The sequence below is a fragment of the Leucopleurus acutus genome, assembly GCF_964270905.1.
Source record: "Leucopleurus acutus genome assembly, chromosome: 1".
In the NCBI taxonomy this organism is placed as follows: domain Eukaryota; kingdom Metazoa; phylum Chordata; class Mammalia; order Artiodactyla; family Delphinidae; genus Leucopleurus; species Leucopleurus acutus.
Genome location: NC_139142.1, coordinates 83938061 through 83960935, shown reverse-complemented (window position 1 = coordinate 83960935; position 22875 = coordinate 83938061). Strand labels below are relative to the sequence as shown.

The 22875-nt window shown below is 37.8% G+C and overlaps 1 protein-coding gene across 2 annotated transcripts in view; it reads left to right on the top strand.

Annotated features, from left to right (window-relative positions):
• The window catches only part of INO80 (INO80 complex ATPase subunit), a 129681-nt gene that overhangs the window by 30431 nt on the left and 76375 nt on the right, over positions 1-22875 (top strand). For both annotated transcript variants that reach the window (XM_082848589.1, XM_082848588.1), the window contains 9 exons: positions 1944-2064; positions 3151-3365; positions 12152-12205; positions 13829-14032; positions 16693-16888; positions 17778-17845; positions 18935-19144; positions 19624-19704; positions 20583-20678. In XM_082848589.1, the coding sequence (XP_082704715.1) occupies positions 1944-2064; positions 3151-3365; positions 12152-12205; positions 13829-14032; positions 16693-16888; positions 17778-17845; positions 18935-19144; positions 19624-19704; positions 20583-20678 (1245 nt within the window). The remainder of the gene's footprint in view (positions 1-1943; positions 2065-3150; positions 3366-12151; positions 12206-13828; positions 14033-16692; positions 16889-17777; positions 17846-18934; positions 19145-19623; positions 19705-20582; positions 20679-22875) is intronic.

The window sequence follows — 22875 nt, the reverse complement described above, 5'->3', positions numbered from 1 at the left end:
AAAGAAATCTCATTTCTCTTAGCTCTTGCCCCTCATTCTCTTTCTTTCTTTTTTTTTTTTTTTTTTTAATTTTTTACATTTTTAAATTTTTTGCCGTGTGGCTTGCAGGATCTCAGTTCCCCTACCAGGGATTGAACCTGGGCCACAGCAGTGAACGTCTGGAATCCTAACCACTAGGCCAGCAGGGAACTCCCCCCCCTCATTCTCTTCATTCCCCTCAGCCCCAGACAGTCATCAGTCCACCATTTGTCTCTATAAATGTGCCTATTCTAGACCCTTCATACAAATGGAACAACATGTGTCCAGCTTCTCTCACTTAGCATAAGGTTTTCAGGGTTCATTCATGTTGTAGCATGTATTAGTACCTCATTCCATTTTATTACCAAATAATATTCCATTGTATGGACATAGTGCGTTTTACTTATCCATGCATCATTTGATGAACTAATTGGATTGCTTCTACTTTTTGGGTTTTATGGATTGTAGCTATGAATAGTGACTTGTTTCACTTTTTGGCTCGTATGAATAATGCTGCCCTGAAGATTTGTGTGCAGATTTTCGGTGTGGACAGGTATTTTTATTTCTCTTGGGTATATACCAAGGAAAAGAATTGCTGGGTCATATGATAAAACTATGCTTACCCTTTGGGGGAACTGTCAGGCTGTTTTCCAAAGCAGCTGCACCATTTAAAATTCTTGTGGTTGCTTTTTAATGCAGTTGTTCTTTGGAAGTGTTCCTATCTTGGAAAAACTCCCTTTCTTCACATACTAACATTAGATTGATGATAGTTTTATGTGGCAACTATTTGAATGGTGTTACAAACGCCTTCTGATTTTTGTCAGGAGTGTAGCACTTTGTACATAATGAGCAATAGAATATTTGAAGACCTAAAACATTCCAGCAATTAGTTAAGGTCCAAAGTCAGTTCAGAAAGCTTTGAATAATATGCTAAAAGTTATAAACCTGTAGAAGTAATAAATAGTAAGATGTATGAAGATGTATGACTTTTGACTTAGACAAGGAGTTCCTTTTTAAAGTACAGTGCTAAGGCAGTTGGTGCTCAAAATACTTGGTCTTCTTAAAATTGAAGTAAAAGCCACATGTGGGAAAGTCCACAGATTTTAAGTTTACAGCTGTGTGAATGCTTTAACAGAGGACCTTGTAATAGTTCTCCATGTCACTCTTCTATCCTAGTTTCAGTCTTTGAACAACTCATTTGCCTGTAATTCAGGAAAGAGATTCTGCAGTGGACTATCTAATTTTATTTATCTTCGTATTTACCCGTTAGTAATAGGTCAGACAAAATTTGAGCTTTGGAGGTCAATTTGAATGAAATGTTTGAAAAGATTAAGTACTCTCTAGACAGAAAAAAAATAGATTATTCATATGTTAGAATTCTGGTAACAAAGACACTATGTATAATATTGTCAGACTCTTAGTGGGAAATGAAGAGAGAAGACTTCAGAGATTGAAGAATTGTCATGGCTGGGAACTATTCAAACTAAATATAAGGCTAAGAGCTGGGAAAGCAGGCATTAGAAACCTTAGTAAATCTGGGAACCTATCGGTAGTAGAAGTATGGTTTATTTCTTGTTGATGAATTGAAGAGGAGACCTTTCTGCAATGATAAATATGTGTCAGGACAAAGTAAATATTCTGGTGGAGAATCAGAATCATGAAGTTTTTTTTTTTTGTTTATTTGTTTTTTTAAGTTATTTTCAACAACTTTCCATGTGCATAGCTAATGAACCCATTTTGTTCTGAAGTTAAGGAAATAATTCACTTTGATGTATTAAACGTTTATTGGTCTCTTTGTGGGAAGGATACTGTATGTAGGAATTATGTTTTTTCTCTGGATCAGCTTTCTTTAGTAAAGATAATTTGAAGGCTGTGCTGTAGGAAAGACAGGCCCTTCTAAACATCACTGTCTTTGCCTACTTCAGTTGCAGCAATACCAATACTACAGTGCAGGACTGCTCTCCACATATGACCCTTTCTATGAGCAGCAACGGCACCTTCTTGGACCCAAAAAAAAGAAATTCAAGGAAGAAAAGAAACTTAAAGGTGAGGATATTGACCTGCCTTCTACCTTTACTCATTCTTAGTTCCAGGTACGTTTGGGCTTTGAACATAATCCATGTAGTAGAAATTTGCTTTATCTGAAAAACCCTAGTCTCCCTTATCCGATTACTAGTTGTAAATAGTATTAAATTTATTTTGTATTTGGTTTATGATCTATTCTAGAATTATGAAGACATGAGAACTATAGATTCTTTGCCAGAGATTTAAGCCAATTAGGTTATTCCTTTTTTTCTTTTACATACTCTCCAAATATTGAAAATGTTCTGGGACAGAAAGAAGTTAGTTATACACAGGGAAGTATGTAGAGTCACCTGAAGTATTTGGAATAAGTTATCATTGTTGCTGTATGTAGTGATTTAAAATAGACACCTCCTGATGATCTTCTGTAGTGCTTGTTTGCACGTTTGCCAGGAAATGTCTTTTCCTCTCTGAGTTCCAAGCAGCTGGAAGTCAGGAAGGAAATAGGAAAGGAAAGTTTTAGACTATCTGTACTAGGCAGATTTTATTCCCCTAAAGGCATGAACTCTGTACAGAAACACTCTTTTCAGCCTTCTTCCCTTATTTCTTCCACATCCTCCTTGTTTATCTCAGTATTTTCTCATCCTTCCACCCTCCCTCTCAAACTAGATTTTTGTTTCATGTGCAGTTTTCTTTTCACAGGTCTCAGTGTCATATCAGTTAATGCATTGTTTTTCTTTCTGTTATTTTTCTTTAGTCACCTTACATTGCTACCAAGTAGAAAAGTTTCCTTCCTCTGATCATGACTTGAGCTCATGATACTTTATAAGCCTCTTTTCCTATTGTTGGGTTCAAAAGAAATACAGTTCTTAGGTTCTCTTCTATTTCTCTTTCATGTAAACAGAGGGAGTATCCAGTGTTCTTTTTTGAGGTAGTATTAGCTTCTTCTTGGAATATTCATGGACCTGAATAGATAAAAGGAGAAACATTGCCAGTCTCAGTGGAATGAGAAAAGAACCTTGATTTTTCTTAAAGTGATGAGGTTGTTTTGTGACTTTCTCCTGTGGAAGGGAAGAAATGCAACCTTCTGAGAGTCTGTTTCCTTTGCAGCTAAGTTGAAAAAAGTGAAGAAAAAAAGGCGAAGGGATGAAGAACTTTCCTCTGAAGAATCCCCTCGTCGCCACCACCACCAGACCAAAGTCTTTGCCAAGTTCTCTCATGATGCACCTCCTCCTGGCACCAAGAAGAAGCACTTATCCATTGAGCAGCTCAATGCCCGTCGCAGGAAAGTATGGCTCAGCATTGTGAAAAAGGAACTACCAAAGGTAAGTGAGTGCCTCCAGATAGAATGTTTTCTCTGCCTGCCCTCCAAAGAGAAGCTGTGAGAGGTAGATACCTTCACACGGTTCAGAAAGAAAACTAATCTTTTGGAATTAGGAAAATCCTGAATAGTACTCTCTTCAGTTAACTGATTTTCTAGAATTTGATCAAAATACATGAGATAATTGTTGTGTTATGCTCCTTGGCCAAACAAATGGAGGGAAACCTCTTTGAGGAATGCAGTTTTCTTACATAAAGAAATAGAGATTTGACAGCAAATTGATAGGTCATAATGCAGGAAATTAAAATAAAATGATGGACGTGTGTTTCTTAGACTTTATAAACATTTGGATGTTACTGAATAATCACAGGTATTAGAAGAAAATGTGAATGATTTAGGGAAAACATGTATAAGCATTCATTTTGCTCTTTTAATTTGCTTGAATGTTTTGATATACTAATTTCAAACTTAAAAGTTGCAGGAATAATGTCTGTATACCCTATTTATTTATTTGTTTATTTATTTATTTATGGCTGTGTCGGGTCTTAGTTGCAGCATGCGGAATCTTTGTTGTGGTGCGCAGGCTCCTCTCTAGTTGTGGCGTGCAGGCTCCAGAGTGCGTGGGCTCTGTAGTTGCTGCACGCGGGCTCTGTAGTCGTGGTGTGTGGGCTTAGTTGCCCCGAGGCATGTGGTATCTTAGTTCCCTGACCAGGGATCGTACCAGCGTCCCTGCTTTGCAAGACCAGTTCTTAACCACTGGACCACCAAGTCCCCTTATACTGTTTACTTAGATTCGCCAGTGGTTTGCATTTTACCCAGTTAATTGCTTCATTATAAATTGAGTGCAATCTTAATAGACATATGAACAGGATATTTTATGAATTTAGAGAAGATGATTCTAAACTCAATGTGGAAAAAGTCAGTATGCGAGAATTGCTAGGGAAACAGTAAAAAAATCCTTCCCAAACATTAAAACATACTATAAAATCTCTACAATTAGAACAGTATGGTACTGACACATGAATGGGCAGATAGATCAGTAGTACCTTTAATAAATGGTGTTGGGACAACTAGGTAGCCATTTTGTAAAAGATAAAATTAGGTCTGTATCTCACACATATACTCCAAATGGATTTGGCATCTCAGTGTAAAAAAAAGAAATCATACAAATATTAGAATAAAACGACTGCATTTCTATCTAACGGTTGTGTAGGAAAAGAGTTTCTAACTATGATTCAATATCCAGAGGTAATAAAAAAAAATACTCTTAAATTTGGCCACATAAAAATAAATTTTTGCATGACAAAAGACAACTGACAGGGGCTTCCCTGGTGGCGCAGTGGTTGAGAGTCTGCCTGCCGATGCAGGGGACACGAGTTCGTGCCCCGGTCTGGGAAGATCCCACATGCCGCGGAGCGGCTGGGCCTGTGCACCATGGCTGCTGAGCCTGTGCGTCCGGAGCCTGTGCTCCGCAACGGGAGAGGCCACAACAGTGAGAGGCCCGCATACCGCAAAAAAAAAAAAAAAAAAAGACAACTGACAAACCGGGAGATATTATTTTTTTTAATTTTTAATTTTTAAAATTTATTTTTGGCTGTGTTGGGTCTTTGCTGCTGCATGCGGGCTTTCTCTAGTTGCAGCGAGCGGGGGCTACTCTTTGTTGCGGTGTATGGGCTTCTCGTTTTGCAGAGCACAGGCTCTAGGTATGCGGGCTTCAGTAGTTGTGGTACACAGGCTTAATTGCTCCGCTGCATGTGGGATTTTCCCGTACCAGGGCTTGAACCCATGTCCCCGGCATTGGCAGGCGTATTCTTAACCACTGCGCCACCAGGGAAGTCTGCATTATTTACATTGAATACTACAGTCAAAGGGCTGTTACCTCTAGTAATATGGAAAGAACTATTAAAAATTGAGGGACAGGGACTTCCCTGGTGGTCCAGTGGGTAAGACTCTGTGCTCCCAATGCAGGGGACTCGGGTTCGATCCCTGGTCGGGGAACTAGATATGCCACACTTAAGAGTTCACATGCCGCAACTAAGAAGCCCACATGCTGCAACTAAAGATCCCACAACTAAACATGCCACAACGAAGATCCTGCATGCCTCAACTAAGACCCAGTGCAGCCAAAATAAATAAATATTAAAAAAAAAAAATGGAGGGACAAATGACCACAGATTCAGTAGACAAATGGGAAAATGTCAAGAATAGACAGTTAGCAAAGAAAGATATAAAAATGGCTCTAAAACATATTAAAAAGGTTCAAAGTCTCTCATAATTGGGGTAATACAAATTAAAATAACACTTAGACACTATTTGTCACCTATCACACTGGCAAAAATTTAAAAATATGACAACACATTCTGTTAAGGAGCCTGTGGGGAAGCAGGTGCTCTCATAAATTACTGATAGGAATACAAATTAGGACTGTGTTGTGGGGTAAGTTGGCAACACCTAGCAATCTACAGATGCACTTACCTTTAAAATCAGCACTACCAGTTCTAGGAATCTACCTTAAAGCTAAAGCAACCATACACGAATACATGTAAACAAAGTTATTCATTGTAGCATTATGTGTAATTGCAAAATAACAGAAACAATCTAAATGTTCATACATGGGCCTTGAATTAAACGATGGTAGATCTATCCAGTGGATTCTTATACTGCTGTTAAAAATAAAGAATGAAGAAGACCTCCCTGAACTGATCTGAAGTAATTTCGAGGACATACAGTTAAGTGAAAGAGGCAAAACACAAAAAAGTAAGTATACCCTTCATGTAAGAATAAAGGGAATACAAGAAAGTACACAAATATCTGCTCATTCATTCAAAAGAAATTCAAGAAGGATGAAGCAGAAATTAAAGTGATTGATTCCTTATAGAGGGCAAGTGGGAAAAGGGTGGAAAGGAGGGAAGGAATGGGAACAGGGTAGCAAGGATGAGGAGGAAGGAGTCTTTGAGTATATTTTGTATGAGGCTGACTTTTAGAACCATAGTAATGTTTCACAGATTTCTGATATACCTCCAGTATTAAACCAACCAGGATGTGGGTGGAGAGGGAGGTTGGGGGGATGTGTGGTCAAAATGGAATAAAAGTAGGAACAAATGAACTTAACTGTATTAGAAATGAGTAACATGATCAAGTTGCAGGGAGTGGGGAAGAAAGAACTCATCTAAGTAACTGAAGAGAACATTATTTTGATTGGATATGTAAGGCTAAAGACTGATGGAACTATGCGTAAATGCCATGATTGACATAGTAAAAGTGTTTCTCATAGGGTAATGAATAGGTTAGCAATTTTGAAACTACTTTATGTGTATACTAGGATTGAACAAATAAGTAAATATATTGTAGATGAGCCAGTTTCTCACTGCTGGAGAAAGAAGTTATAAGTAAGGAGAAGGGGAAAGCTAAAATGAAGCCCATGAAGTTTGACTGGGATCAGAGGTATCAGTATAAATTCATGGTTTCATATATATATATACACACATACAGATAGATAACTGAAATATACTTGGGTGTGTATGCATGGATTAGCATGCATATGTATATTTTTTCTGGTTCTGTTTGCTGAGAGGGCTTAGAAGCAGTGACACCCCAGTAACAATGAAGATACCTGGCAACCAGGTCGTGATTTCTTACTTACTTATTTATTTGTTTTTGGTTGTGTTGCATCTTCGTTGCTGCGAGCGGGCTTTCTCTAGTTGCGGAGAGCGGGGGCTACTCCTCGTCGCGGTGCGTGGGCTTCTCATTGTAGTGGCTTCTCTTGTCACGGAGCACGGGCTCTAGGTGCGCGGGCTTCAGTAGTTGTGGCACACGGGTTTAGTTGCTCTGTGGATGTGGGATCTTCCCAGACCAGGGATCGAACCCATGTCACCTGCATTGGCAGGCGGATTTTTAACCACTGCACCACCAGGGAAGTCCCTGGGTCTTGATTTCTAAACAACTTTTATTCTCTAATAAGAGGAACCAAGGCTCCTTGAAGAAGTACCTTATTCCAGAACTCAGCAGGGAAAATACAAAATGAACCTTGGGGAATTTTCTGGCGGTCCAGTGGTTAGGACTTTGTGCTTTCACTGCCGGGGCCCGGGTTCAACCCCTGGTCAGGGAACTAAGATCCCGCAAGCCGTGCAGGGCAGCCAAAGACAAAATGAAAAACATTTTTAAGTGGTGCCAGAAAGTAAAGAAGTTCTGAAGAAAGATTGGGGGGAGGTGGGGCTTGTCAAAAGAACACAGGAGGCAACCTGAAGGAGCGCCTCATGGCCAAATTTAGAATAATTTGAGCAACAAAATAAATAAGAATAATACTGGATTTTGACCCATAGAATAAAAGAAATATTTGTCAGTGCATACTGTTATAAGTAAATACTTGAATAGACAAAGTGTAGAAGGAACAACTCTTCCTTTCAGTAGGAATTCCAATTAGAAAGTGTAGAAGGAAATAAAATTATCTTTATGCAAATACCACAGTAATAATTGTTGCAGACTACATCCATTTATGAATGCTAAAATTAGAGGGCAAAAGGTAGAGGAGAAACAGAAGTTGCATAGCTTCAAAACTGGCAGAGTGGACCTTAACCAAATGATCAAAGTAAACATCACTAGTAATATAAATTTTGATATCATGAACTCCTTGATGTGATGCACTGAGAGGAGCACATCATCAAAACATCATTTCTCTGGTATTCTTGCCATAGTAAATGATGTCATTCCCATCATGAGGAGACAGCGGAAAACCACACATTTTGGGGCACTTTACAGAATAACTGATTGGTGCTTTTCAAAGTGTCAAGGACATGAAAGAGAAGGATTGAGGAAATGTTACATACAGGAAGAGATTAAGGAGGAGAACAACTAAATGAACGCATTGTGAGATCCTGTGTAGGATCCTGGAACAGTGAAAGGATATTAGCGGAAAAGTTGTTGACATTCAAATAAGATCTATATATAATTTGGTTAATACTTTACTGGTGTTAATTTCCTTGCTTTTTTTTTTTTTTTAAAAATTCATAAGTGTCAAGAAGCATCACTTTTTATTTATTATTTTTTAAAGGGAACTTTAATTTATTTTTGACTGCATTGGCTCTTTGTTGCTGCATGGGCTTTCTTTAGTTGTGGTGAGTGGGGGCTACTCTGTTGAAGTGCGTGGGCTTCTCATTGCGGTAGATTCTCTTGTGGCAGAGCATGGACTCTAGGCACATGGGCTTCAGTAGTTATGGCGTGCGAGCTTCAGTAGATGTGGCTCACGGGCTTCAGTAGTTGTGGCTCATGGGCTCTAAAGGGCAGTTAATTTCCTTTCTTAATAATTGCACTATGGTTATATAAGTTGCTAAAATTAGGGAAAGCGTGGGTGGGAAGTAGTAAGGGAACTCTACTATTTTTTGCATGTTTTCCATAACTCTAAAGTTAGTTCAGTTTCCTCACACCGTATACAAAAATAAACTCAAACTGGATTCAAGACCTGAGAAGATCTGATAAGATCTGAAACCATGAAACTCCTGGAGGAAAACATAGGCAGAACAACCTTTGACATAAGTTGTAGCAGTATTTCTTTGGATCTGTTTCTTGAGGCAAAAGAAGAAATAAAAGCAAAAGTAAACAAATGGGACCTAGTTAAATGTAAAAGGTTTTGGCCAGCAAGGAAAACCATTGACAGAACAAAAAGATAATGTATAGAATGAGAGAAAATATTTGCAAACGGTATGACTGGCAAAGGATTAATATCCGAAATATATAAACAGCTCATACAACTCAGTATCAAAAAAGCAACCTAATCAGAAAATGGCCAGAAGACTTGAATAGACACTTTTCCAAAGAAGTCATGTAGATGGTTAACAGGTACATGAAAAGATACTCAACATTGCTAATCATCAGAGAAATGCAAATCAAAACAAAAATGAGATATCACCTCACATCTGTCAGAATGGCTATTAATCAAAAGGACCACAAATAACAAATGTTGGAGAGGATGTGGGGAAGAAGGAACCCTAGCACACTGTTGGTGGGAATGTAAATTGGTATGGAGGTCCCTTAGAAAACTAAAAACAGAACGGTAGTTCCAACTAGAGAAAGCCCGTGCACAGCAACAAAGACCCAGCACAGCCAAAAAATAGATAAATAAATAAATTAACTAAAAATTAAAAAAAAGAAAAAATATGGCAAGAATAATGCAAGGAACTGCCATGTGTCTTTTACTTGTATTTAGCACCTGTTTGCCTCATTTTCTTTTGCCATATAAATGCATACTTTTTTCCTCACTCACTTTAAGGGTTAGTTTGAGATTTTGTGCTAAATTTACTCCTAATAATTGTGTGTTTCCGAAGAAAAAGGAAATCATCTAGTGCATAACCACAGTGCAGTATTAAAAATTATTATCTGACCCATAGGTTTTCATATTTCATCACTTGTTTCAATAATGTCCTTTATAGCACTTTCCCCATCCCTGAATCAATCTAGGACTATATGTTGCATTTAATTGTCATGTCTCATTAATCTCCTTTATTCTGAAACAATTCCTTAGCCTTCATCTTTCCTGACATTGTTATTTTGAAGAGTATATAATTTTGTAGAATATTTTTGAATTTGGGTTTGTGTGATGTTTCCTTGGGATTAGATTTGAATTATGCATTTTTGGCAATATTACTAGAGAGTGATATGTTCTTGACATACCTCATCAGGAGGCACTTGACACATCTGTCCCTATATTGTGATACTAGCTTTGATCCCTTAGTATGATGGTGCCTCTGCATTGTGCAATTACTTCCCCTCCCTCCATTGCAATTATATTTCTGGAGAGAGAGTATATGTTTGAGCATTCTTTTTTTTTAATTGAGATATAGTTGATTTATAATATTAGTTTCAGGTGTGCAGCATAGTGATTCAAAATTTTTATACATTATACTCCATTTAAAGTTATTATAAAATATTGGCTAAGTTCTCTGTGCTATACAATATATCCTTGTTGCTTATTTATTTATTTATTTTTTATTTTATTTTTTATACATAGTAGTTTGTACCTGTTAATCCCATACCTCTATCTTGTTCCCTCTCTTCCCTCTTCCCGCTAGTAACCACTCGTTTATTCTCTATATCTATGAGACAGTTTCTGGTTTGTTATATTCGTTTGTTTTATTTCTTAGATTCTACATGTAAGTGATAACATACAGTATTTGTCTTTCTCTGACTTATTTCACTAAGCATAATACCCTCTAGGTCCATCCATGTTGTTGCAAATGGCAGAATTTCATTCTTTTTTATGGCTGAGTAATATTACGGGGTGTGTGTGTGTGTGTGTGTGTGCATGTGTGCGCGCACGTGTGTGTGTGTGTGTGTGTGTGTGTGTGTGTGTGTGTGTGTGTGTGTGTGTATCACATCTTCTTTATTCATTCATCTGTTGTTGGACCCTTAGGTTGCTTCCATATCTTGGCTATTGTAAATAGTGCTACTATGAACATTGGGGTGCGTGTATCTTTTTGACTTAGTGTTTTCGTTTTCTTTGGATGTATACCCAGGGGTGGAATTGCTGGGCGATATGGTAGTTCTGTTTTTAGTTTTTTGAGGGCCCTCCATACTGTTTTCCATAGTGGCTGTACCAATTTACATTCCCACCAGCAGTGTGCTAGGGTTCCCTTTTTCCATATCCTCTCCAGCATTTATTTGTGGTCCTCTTGATGGTAGCCATTCTGACAGGTATGAGGTGATATCTCATTTTTATTTTGACTGAATTTCTATGATAATTAGTGATGTTGAGCACCTTTTCATGTGCCTGTTGACTTTGTATGAACATTCGTGATGGGAAAAGTTACAGAAAAACTTGTTTCATACTTGAAGAGGCTTCAGATGATGCCCTCTGATGATAAGGAATTCAGTGGGAATATTTGAGATTTTTATCTTTAAAGTGGCAATAGTTGCTTTAGAATTAGAGAAAGTTTTTATTAAAAGCCCTAAAAATTCCCTTAGTCAGACAGTCTGAGGTGGGATTATTATCGAAATGGCTTTCAGGCCCTTTGTATAACTTCGCACCCATTGTTTCTTTACAGTCTGGGGGAGATCTCTTTAATAGTCAGAGAGCCACTCAGCTCTGCCTCTTCTTTCCCACATCAAATAAATGGACCATCATGGTTAAAATCAGGTTTCTTTATTGAAGCTAGTTTTTTTTTAACTGAAGTGGTAGACATAATAAGCAGCTTGGGACTTGGTTGTGGGCTGCTGAGTCATATTGTGTTAGGTCTGCCTTGGAATTTTTGTTGAAGAAGATGAGGTCAAGTGGTGGTAAAAATTGAATAATAGTGGCAGTGGGTTTGCCTTGGCTGGAGGTAGGGCTAGAATCACAAACTAAGAAGCTAGTTTACCTTTCTCCTAATGATTTTTGTATCTGAGTGCCCTGCTGTCTCAGCTTCTTTGCATATTGGCCCTAGAAAGCAGTGTTCTAAATCAGGGTGGTGCTAGGATTAGGGTATGTTGTTACATTTTCCTAGTTCACTTCAAGCCTAAATATAGCTTAAATTCTTTCCAGAAGGATACAGAAGACTCAATTTAAGGCAGATACAACACCAGTTTATTTTTTTTAATGAGGCTTTAGGAGCTTTATGTGTGGTTCTGAGTTGGTACATTTGGGTGACTCTTAGAAGTAATGTATTTTATTTTAATTGAAAGAAGTAATGTATTTTGACTACGCTTGGTTTGGCATTTTATTTTTTAATCTTTGAGGAGATCAGTAAAGTACGGTGCCAGTCTACACAATTGTATTTCAAAAAAGAATCCTAAATGAATTATTGTTTTTAACTATTTTAGGCCAACAAGCAGAAAGCTTCAGCTCGTAACCTGTTTCTCACCAATAGCCGCAAGGTACGATTATATTTCCCATTTTATGTTTTGCTGGAATGTGTTCTTATTATTTAGATCTATGGTTGCTGCTCTTGTCTCTTGTGACCTGTTGATACTTAATCTAATAGTACTTAAGAGAGTTTCTAAATGTTCTCAATCTATTTTCTTTTAACATCTTTATTGGAGTATAATTGCTTTACAATGTTGTGTCAGCTTCTGCAGTATAACAAAGTGAATCAGCTCTATGTATACATATATCCCCATATCTCCTCCCTCTTGCGTCTCCTCCCACCCTCCTTAGCCCACCCCCTAGGTGGTCACAAAGCACCGAACTGATCTCCCTGTGCGATGCGGCTGCTTCCCACTAGCTATCTATTTTATGTTTGGTAGTGTATATATGTCAGTGCTACTCTCTCACTTCGTCCTGGCTTACCCTTCCCCCACCCCGTGTCCTCAAGTCCATTCTCTACGTCTGTGTCTTTTTCTTTTTTTAAAAAAAATCTTTATTAGAGTATAATTGCTTTACAATGGTGTGTCAGTTTCTGCTTTATAACAAAGTGAATCAGGTATACATATACACATGTCCCCATATCTCTTCCCTCTTGCATCTCCCTCCCTCACACCCTCGCTATCCCACCTCTCTAGGTGGTGACGTCTGCGTCTTTATCCCTGTCCTGCCCCTAGGTTCGTTAGAACCTTTTTTTTTAGATTCCATATATATGTGTTAGCATACGGTATTTGTTTCTCTCTTTCTGACTTACTTCACTCTGTATGACAGGCTCTAGGTCCATCCACCTCACTACAAATAACTCAGTTCCATTTCTTTTTCAATCTATTTTAAAAATAAAATTGCTCTTCCTCGCATTTCTGGTTTTCAAATTTTGGGGGGTAAGACCATAGCCAACTGCTAATTCCTTGGGCAAATCATGCCGTCATCCTGTGCTCAGTCTCTTCATCTAAGAAATGATGGTATTAATACTTTCCCTTAGAGGGAATTAATGCAACTTTCTTTGGGTATTGCGAGAATTAGATGAGGTAACCTTACTAGTTGTGTTTCCCTGGGCTAGTCACTCATCCTCATTTCCTCATCTATATATAAAATATCAACTTCACAGTGTTTTTGTGGAGAATGAATTAGTTTAATATATGTTAAGCTTAGAATGGTGCCTAGCATATAATAAACACTGACAGCTATTATTATTATTATTATTAAAAAATTTTTTTTGGCCATGCCACACGGCTTGTGGGATTTTAGTTCCCCAACCAAGGATTGAACCCCCGGGCCCTTAGCAGTGAGTGTGCAGAGCCCTAACCACTAGACCGCCAGGGAATTCCCGAAAGCTTTTATTATTAATGTGTATGATAATATTTCAAAACTTCCCAGAACATCTTAGGTTATTATACTTTTTTTTCATCTTCTAAGGCAATGTATCTGTAGATTTCTCATCCCTGATATTACTTTGTGGTCTGGGACTGGCTCATAGGACTGTATAGAGACGTTAATCAGATTAGGGAGAAAGAGATGTGGCCATAGGAGGACTATATGCCCTGAACAGGTTGAGGGATGTTGTGGTTTAGAGTCCAGGGAGAACTGGCCCTGGTGTTGGTCCTCCTCCAATGTGATAACATTGTTGTCACTTGCAGCTCGCCCACCAATGCATGAAGGAGGTGCGTCGAGCTGCCTTGCAGGCCCAGAAAAACTGTAAGGAGACCTTACCTCGTGCTCGCCGCCTCACCAAGGAAATGCTTCTGTACTGGAAGAAGTATGAGAAGGTGGAGAAGGAACACCGCAAACGTGCAGAGAAGGAAGCCTTGGAGCAGCGGAAGTTGGATGAAGAAATGCGGGAGGTAGGGCAATAGCATGAAATTTTGAAAACCATAATTGCTGCAGCCATATTAAGAGATTGGTTAGCATTTCATAAGTTATAAATCTAACTAATGAAATGGTTGAAAACATATTTTAAGACATAACTTGATTTTAGTCCAGTAAATCAGTTCTGTTTTTATTCTTTTAGTAAGGCCCTCTCCCTGGCCTTCACCCCTCTTCTGTGCTCACTTCCTCCCTTCTTTTTTTTTTTTTTTTAATTTTATTTATTTTTGGCTGTGTTGGGTCTTCGTTGCTGAACGTGGCCTTTCTCTAGTTGCGGCAAGTGGGGGCCACTCTTCGTTGCGGTGCGTGGGCTTCTCATTGCAGTGGCTTCTCTTGTTGCAGAGCACGGGCTCTAGGCGTGCAAGCTTCAGTAGTTGTGACACACGGGCTTTGTTGCTCCGCGGCATGTGGGATGTTCCCAGACCAGGACTTGAACGTGTGTCCCCTGCGTTGGCAGGCGGATTCGTAACCACTGCGCCACCAGGGAAGTCCCCGTTTCCTCTATTCTTTGTAGCCTTATTCTTCTGAATATTTCTGGAGGACACCCTTCCCCAGCCTTCCCCCACAAAAAAAGAAAAGGAATGAAAAAAAAAGAAAACAGCTTAGAGCTTATCTGGGCTTGGTTCCAGATGCTGGCTGTAATTTCGATTTGTTGGAAGATGAGGGCTGGTTGCCAAATTTAGGGCCAGATAGGGACAATGGACAACTAGCTCAGTTTTCTGAGACACCTCCCCCCTCCCCACCTGCTGCCGCCTACTTTTCTGTTTTAACTTGCAGTCAGTTCTCTTGCTAAGCTTGATATCAGCTGAGAGTATTATTCAGGGAAGCAAGAGGAGAGATTAAGAGGACAGAGTTATTATGTTGCCATTGGTAAGCCCATTGGGATGAGTGGAAGGACAGTTGAGGTCTGGAGGAGGAAGGGAATCAGGATTGAATGTTTTCTTTCGGGTATAGGTAGTACTCCTGTCAAAGCAGAGCCGTGGAGACTCTTTGGAGTTCTCTTCCCTCCTGTCTCATGCCTTTGAGGGGGAATATGGATTTTGCCCAGTTCTCTTAAGTCCCTGGGTGACTTGTTTCTTTGCCTGGAAGATAAACATATTATTGAGTTAGTAAACTTTTGATGCTAATGGAAATATTTGCTCACTGAGTTTAGAGGCATTTGAGTTAGTCACAGATCTTGAAGTTTTGAAACTGACTTGGCTTATGATCTAGGTTTGTGAGACATTCTCTCAGTTATGTTGACAGCTAACTGATGAGGCTTTCATCTGTGATTATGTTGACTTATGTGTCTTTTTCTCTGAATTTTTGAATTAAGACATTTTTGATGTATCCTTGTTCCCTTAATTTGCCTTCTTCATTTAGGCACATAGTAGTTGACTTCCTTAAAGTTAAAGAAAATGTTACTTTTTATGGTTTAATTTAGAAAGGTTTTCTTTTAATTTTTGGCTGCACTGTGCCTCTTGCGGGGTCTTAGTTTCCCCACCAGGGAATGAACCCGTGCCCCCTGCAGTGGAAGCATGGAGTCTTAACCACTGGACCACCAGGGAAGTTCCTAGAAAGGTTTTCTTGACAGTACTTTAGCTTTAGAACATGAATATCTGTATCCTTTATGAAAATAAATCAGTTTTCTCTCAAACTCTCAGATTTTTTTTTTCTAATCTGAATTTGGCTAAAGTGTTATAAAACCTTAAGGAGAAAGTCTAGTTTTGCGTAGGATACTTTGGGACTTATGTCCTTCCTGGCCATGTTCCTTATTTTATTGTTGTTTTTCTCTTGTGGAGGTGGATCAAGGATAAATCAAGTATACTTCATATGAATTTTATTATAAAATAGTTCATGCAGAATAATGATTCTTTGATTTGGTATTTATTGTGTATGCTGTATTTCATATAATTCAGTCTTTTGAATCATTTGCTTACTCATTTTATTGTTTATCTTGAAGAATTATTTTTACTGACAATGATTATTTTTCTTACTAGGTTATTTCAGAGGCACTTTGAATTTAGCTTTCTCATATTTTAAAAAAAGGTATATGTGCTTGTGATTTTGTATTTGGTCTATATTCATGTTTTATAGCTATCATTATCACAGATGAACAGTAGGCTGTTTTGGGGAGCATTTTCTTTTTTCATGGGCTTCTTATTCTCATATACCTCCTTCACTGACTTTCAGAATAATTTATAGCTCTTCGTCATTTATTTTGCCTTTCGGTGTTAGAGAAGATTTTTGGACACATTTATGTTTTTAAAAATAATAAAGCTGTACACGTGTATTTATCACCCAAGTTATTAAGTAAAGCATGTTGTTTGAATTTAGTTGGTATCTCAGTGCCATTAAAGAAAAGTAATACAGTAAAGAAATAAGCATTTTAGACAGAAGCCTAGTGGAAAAAAGATTTTATTTTGTAAAGGAGAGCAAAACATAGGTTATTATTAGGCTATAAATGAAGATTATTCCTTGCGTTTAGTACCACTGACTTAGTTATAATAAAATTTGTTCATTAACAATTTTTACCTTTCTAAAGGTAAATACTTTGTAAAGGAATTGTTTGCAAACTATGTATGGTGAATTCTGTTGACTACCCTTGTATGTGATTGGTGATTTGACTCTTTTCACTTTCATCTTTTTTCCCCTTTAGGCCAAGAGGCAGCAGCGAAAACTGAACTTCCTCATCACCCAGACAGAGTTGTATGCCCATTTCATGAGTCGCAAACGAGACATGGGTCACGATGGGATCCAGGAAGAAATCTTAAGGAAACTGGAAGATAGTTCTACACAGAGACAAATTGACATTGGTGGAGGGGTGGTAGTTAACATCACACAGGAGGATTATGGTGAGTCCTGAATCAGGAATGGGAGGAAGGAGATACCCAAAATTTTTTCATATCTCAGGTTATACTCATTAATTCTTGCACGTTTTGTCTTGATCAATAGGTAATATTGATCAAAAGGGGGATTTATTTTATTGGAGTAGGGGAAGTGTGAATGTTTGTATAAAATAAGCATATAAAAAACTTTTATTAAAGAATTTGAAAAAGAAAGGGTGTGGTTATATGATCTTGCAAATTTGGGAATATTTTGTGTGTTGATTTGTTCGTAGAAATAAAAGATATTGTATCAGAAGAATTCAGTGAACATATCTAATTAGAGAAAATCATCTCTCACATAACAGGATTCTTGGTGATGTGAGTAAAGCATGAGAAGAGACTGTTTTGGTATTTTTGTGACCACACAGAGAGGGAGGAATTGGGGTAAAGTTTGAGAGGAAGTTCACAGAGAATAGTGGTCAAGATCATGTTGAGTAAGAATAAGAGAAAATGAGAGTGCTTCAGATTATGTTGGGATTTACACAGTCTCTGTTTCTTCTTTTGGAATCACCTGGTGTAAATATATTACAATTTTGAATCCTCATTGTCTTGCTTTATCCCGGCATCGGCATTGCTTCGTGCAAGAAACACAGGATTGGGAGACTGGGGCTCAGTCTCCTGGTGGCTTTTGTGAGGTGGCTTTGGCTCCGAGAGACCATGGCAGCCCTCTGCCTCCATTGCCACTTCCAAGTCCTTACCTCTGTCAAGTAATTTGAGCCTTTCTTCTCCCTCACCCTCTGTGAACTTAGGGATAAATAGAATGTGGGCGTCAGGGATCCACATATGCTAGTATAAATTGCATCCTTAAAGGAGATCAGTTAATGAGGTGTTATAATCTACACGTTTCCCTTTTCAGATAGTAACCATTTCAAAGCCCAGGCCCTGAAGAATGCTGAAAATGCTTACCATATTCATCAGGCGCGGGTGAGTCTTAAAAATGAAATGTTGGGCCCTGGAAATACAACTTTTTACTTAGGTGGTCTTCCTTTAATCTTAATCATATTTTCAGTTAAAAACATTAATGGATGTGTACATGTGTATGTGACTGCATTGGGGGTGTGTGTGTCTCTATTTACTTTAGAGTAATAGAGGAATACCTGAGGAAAGATGGGAAACGAGCATTCACTTGTCTGAGCTTTAAGAATGTGTTGATTGACGCTAAGACAGTTTGTCTATTTTTTTTCTTCTGTCCTTCCTGGTGATCATGGGTAATATAGAATGAAGTGGATCATGGTTGTTTAGTGAAAAAGTCCACACTGTTGCATGTTAAGAAAGTTATATCATGTATTAAAACTGCTAAGTTAGCACCTTCTTTTACTTTAGTAATAACTTGCTTGTTCATGATATAGTGACATTTAATGAAATCAGAAAGAAACTGCAGTTAGATCAAATTAAGTAAGGAAAATACAGTTTAATATACTGCATAGGAGCCCCTGTGTAACTTTGACAGGGTCCAAATCAAGGATAGAGACAAACTCAACCTATTCCTCACCAACCCCAACCAATCAAACAGGTTTTATATCAAATCTTAGTAAATTCATTGATGAAGCAAGTAATTGTGTAATATGGCTTACTGCCTGTCTATCAGAAATGTATTCTCAATATAATTGTTAAAATAATTTTAAAATATTAGTAATATACTTTACGCTTGACCCTTGAGTAACTCTGGGAGTTAGGGGTGCTGACCCACCCTGCAGTCAAAAATCTTTGTATAACTTTACAGTCAGCCCTCCATACCTATGGATCCACATCCACATATCCAACCAACCACAGGATCAAGTAGTACCCCTGCACATACTTAGTGAAAAAACTTCACGTATCAGTTGACCCACACAGTTCAAACCCATGTTGTTCAAGAGTCAAGTGTATTATGCTTACATGTAATATATTACATTATATTATCAGAAAGTTTGTTCGAACTAGCACAAGTTAGATATATTGGCATTATGAATTTTATTTGAATTTAATTATTTTCCTCTTATATATTTCTTCTAATATATTTTTATTTTCCAGACAAGGTCATTTGATGAAGATGCAAAAGAAAGTCGAGCAGCTGCCCTACGGGCAGCAAACAAGTCTGGCACTGGGTTTGGGGAGAGTTATAGCCTGGCAAACCCATCTATCCGGGCTGGTGAGGATATTCCACAGCCTACAATTTTTAATGGCAAATTAAAAGGTTATCAGCTGAAAGGCATGAATTGGTTGGCAAATCTCTATGAACAGGTAAATTTTAGAACTATTCATACCCACTCTGTTTTGTTATCTGTTTTCCTAAAGTCGTTGGTTCAGTGTATTGTGAAATGAGCACAAGATAATGTTTTAGATTTCATCCTTTTTAAAAAGCTTTATCGTTTGACAAGAATCAGAAAGATGTCTGTATATTTCTAACCTGGAGATTTTATTGGGGATTATTTGCATCATGTATAAAGTTTGTCTTAAGTAGTCTTAGTAATAAACCTGATTACTTGTACCTGGATTAGATTAGCTGAAAAACTGGCTTTGGCGTGTTTGTCTCATGATTCAGAGTTGTAGCTGTGGAACTGGCAAAAGGAATCATTACAGTAGTAATAGTGCTGAAGCTGGGTATCTCTAGTCACTTTCGTTTGAACAAGTCTGACATTTTGGGTAGTTCTTTTTGGCAGTAAGTTGAACCCTGTGTAATGCAATGTGAGAGGTGTTGACTATGTGTATTTTTTTTCCAGGGTATTAATGGCATTCTTGCCGATGAAATGGGACTTGGTAAGACAGTACAGAGCATTGCCCTCCTTGCCCATCTGGCTGAGGTGGGTAGATGCATGCAGTCTTTTCTTCTTCCTCTCTGTCCATCCTAGGGTCATTTTCTATTGAGAATCAGCCATTATCAAGCAGTACGCTAGACTCTGTAGCATACCAAGACAGTAGGACTTGCTCCTTGCCTTCAAGGCCTTTACAGGGTGGGTGATACAGTGTGGTGAAACATTCTGGTTTTCAAGAAGACTAGGACAGTTTCTAAGCATGTGTGTTTTCATTCCCCATCTCCCACTTCTGTAGAGAACCACCATTGTAGTGGCAAAAACATTGTAGTTAGTTAGATCAGAAGACCTGGTTTCACATCTCAGCTCTGTGCTTACTAGCAGTGTAAACTTGGACAATTCACTTAGCCTCTTTTGACCTGACTTCACTTTAACTCTGTGAGGTTTAGTTTCCACTTCTGCAAAGTGGGGATACTATCTGCCTTACAGGAAATTTGTGAGAATTAAATGAGAAGAAATGCGTGAAAGCATTTTGAAAAATGCAGAAAACTCTGTACCAATTAAATAATAGTAAAATAGTTGTGATCATCTAGTATAAGGAAAAAGCAACACATACAAGTCAGTATGTCATAAGTGCTTTGTGAATGATATAAACTAAGACCCGTAAGGGCGGGTGGGGAGTAATTGCTTGGTTTTTTTTTCCTCAAGGTGTGTGCGAGCAACTTCCTTGCCTGTGTTATTATTAACATAGAATATTATTTTTCTTAACATAGGATATTATCATTGAGTGTGCAGGTATGGGAGATACGAACCATTTCTCTTGTTGTAATGCATCTCCTATTCTTAAACTCCTCTTGTCGTTAATTATAATTTTGAATTAAATTTCTTCAGTTTTCCTGCAGTTGGCTGACCCAGTTTTTCTGTTTCAGAGAGAGAACATTTGGGGACCTTTCTTAATAATTTCACCTGCTTCTACACTTAACAATTGGCACCAGGAGTTTACTAGATTTGTTCCTAAATTTAAGGTAAAAATCAACAAAATTCTCTTGCTTTTTAAAATAAACTTTCTGACTCCTTTTTTGCTGCCTTACTTACTTAATTGCTCATAATAGCTTTTAATTTCTTGCATTTTTTTTCAAAATAACCTTGCATACATTTCCTATCAAAGTTACTGATGGGAGCAATAAAAGAGCATATTACATCCTTATGTTTTATGAGAAAGACAAAGTCCAGTTTGAGTGATTTGCTGCATTGACGACATGAATTGTAGCTCCTAGTTGTACTGCCATAATAGAAAATGTCTGCGTTGCTGGCTTAATATAGGTTTTGATAAATCAAGGTACATATACTGTAATTTATGGCATTGTTGTCCACACTCCTCCCCCTTCAAATTTATTCATAGATTATCTATTTTCTTGACACTCCAAAGCCAGCTCTTCAGTCTTGGTCCAGATTATAATGTCTAAGGTAGATAATGTGAGAGTTGCATTTAACTAATTCAGAGGAAAAGAATTGAGATTTAGGTAGGATGTGATCAGCAGGGAAATATGCTGCATCAAGTATGGACAAGATTTAAATAGGGATTTAATTATGCAAAGTTGTTGGGATGTAAGAAAGAATGGGTAGGATTTTTTATATTATTTGCAAGTAAAAAGAAGGAAATGAGTTAAATATTTGTTTTGTCCCTAAAGGAATATAATGATAATGAAGTTGCATGGTAAGGAGGATTTTTTGGAGATACGTATCAAGAGATATTGACATGATCTCTGATCTTGGGTCTCCATAATAATCATGGGTTCTATGCAATTTAAGAGGTCATGGGGGAGGTGTTTTTCTGGCTTATACTTTATAAGGAATAGGGACATGTCTGGGATATTCCACTTTGGGGCACCTTTGTGTCTGTGGCCCCACCTTTGCGGCTGAATTAATAGACTTAGGAACTGTTTACAAGGCACATTAGGTATATGGCTTTTAGCTTGGCTGACTCATTCTTAACTTTCTAAGGAGGTGAGATCGTTCTAAGGCAATTTATTGAATATTTTCTCTAGGGTTTTTTCACATTGAATAAGGAGCCCCTCATCTTTTTTCTGCTTTCTTGTTGTTGTTATTGTCGTTTAGTACATGTCAAACAATTAGGAGCTTGAAAAATTGTCTTAAAATTTTCTTCCAAACCACTAAAGTTTTCAATATTTCCTTCACTGGCCGATAGATGGCAATGTAGTACTACTTACGTCATTGGTACCTCTCCTTTGACTTTATACCCATGCCTGACACTGAGTTTTCATTTGCACGTGGAGTTTCCTTTTGAAGCTCTAGTCTAGGGGTCAGTAAAATATGGCCTGTGGGCCAATTGAAAGTGTACAATTCTGTAGTATTAAGTACATTTACAGTGTGGTACAATAATCACTGCTATCGTATTGCAGAATTTTATCATTATACCAAACAGAAATCTCCTTCCCATTAAGCAGTCACTCCCTATTTCACTTTCCCTCTTGTCCCTGGCTACCACAAATCTGCTTTATGTCTCTGTGGTTTGGTTATTGTGAATATTTTGTATACCTGGAATGTGGCCTTTTATGTCTGGCTGCTGCTTTTCACTTAGTAGGTTTTTCAAGGTTCATCATGTTGTAACATGTATCGGCACTTCATTCCTTTTATGACTGAATAATATTTCAGTCATAATATTATATTATGTCATATTCAGTCATAATATTATAACATATAATATTATAGTGAATAATATTTCATTATCTGGGTATACTGTATTTTGTTTATCCATTCATCTGTTGATGGGTATTTTGGTTGTTCCTTTTGGCTATTGTTAATAGTGCTGCTATAAACATTCATGTACAGGCTTTTGTTTGAACACCTGTCCTGTTTTCAGTTCTTTTGGGTATAGACCTAGGAGTGGAATTGCTAGGTCACTTTATATTTAACTTATAGAGGAATCCACCACGTGTTCTTTTGTGCAGCTTATGAGCTAAGAATAGTTTTTACTTTTTAAAATTGTTGATTAAAAAATATTTCGTAGCAAATGATATATGAAATTTAAATACATGTATATTGGAATACAGCCACACCTTTGATTATTTATTATTTATGGCTGCATTCACAGTACAACAGGCACAGTTGAGTAGTTGTGGCAGAGACTGTGTGGCCTACAAAACTAAAATTCTTACTATCTGGCCATTTATAGGAAAAGTTTAATGACCTCTGCTCTAT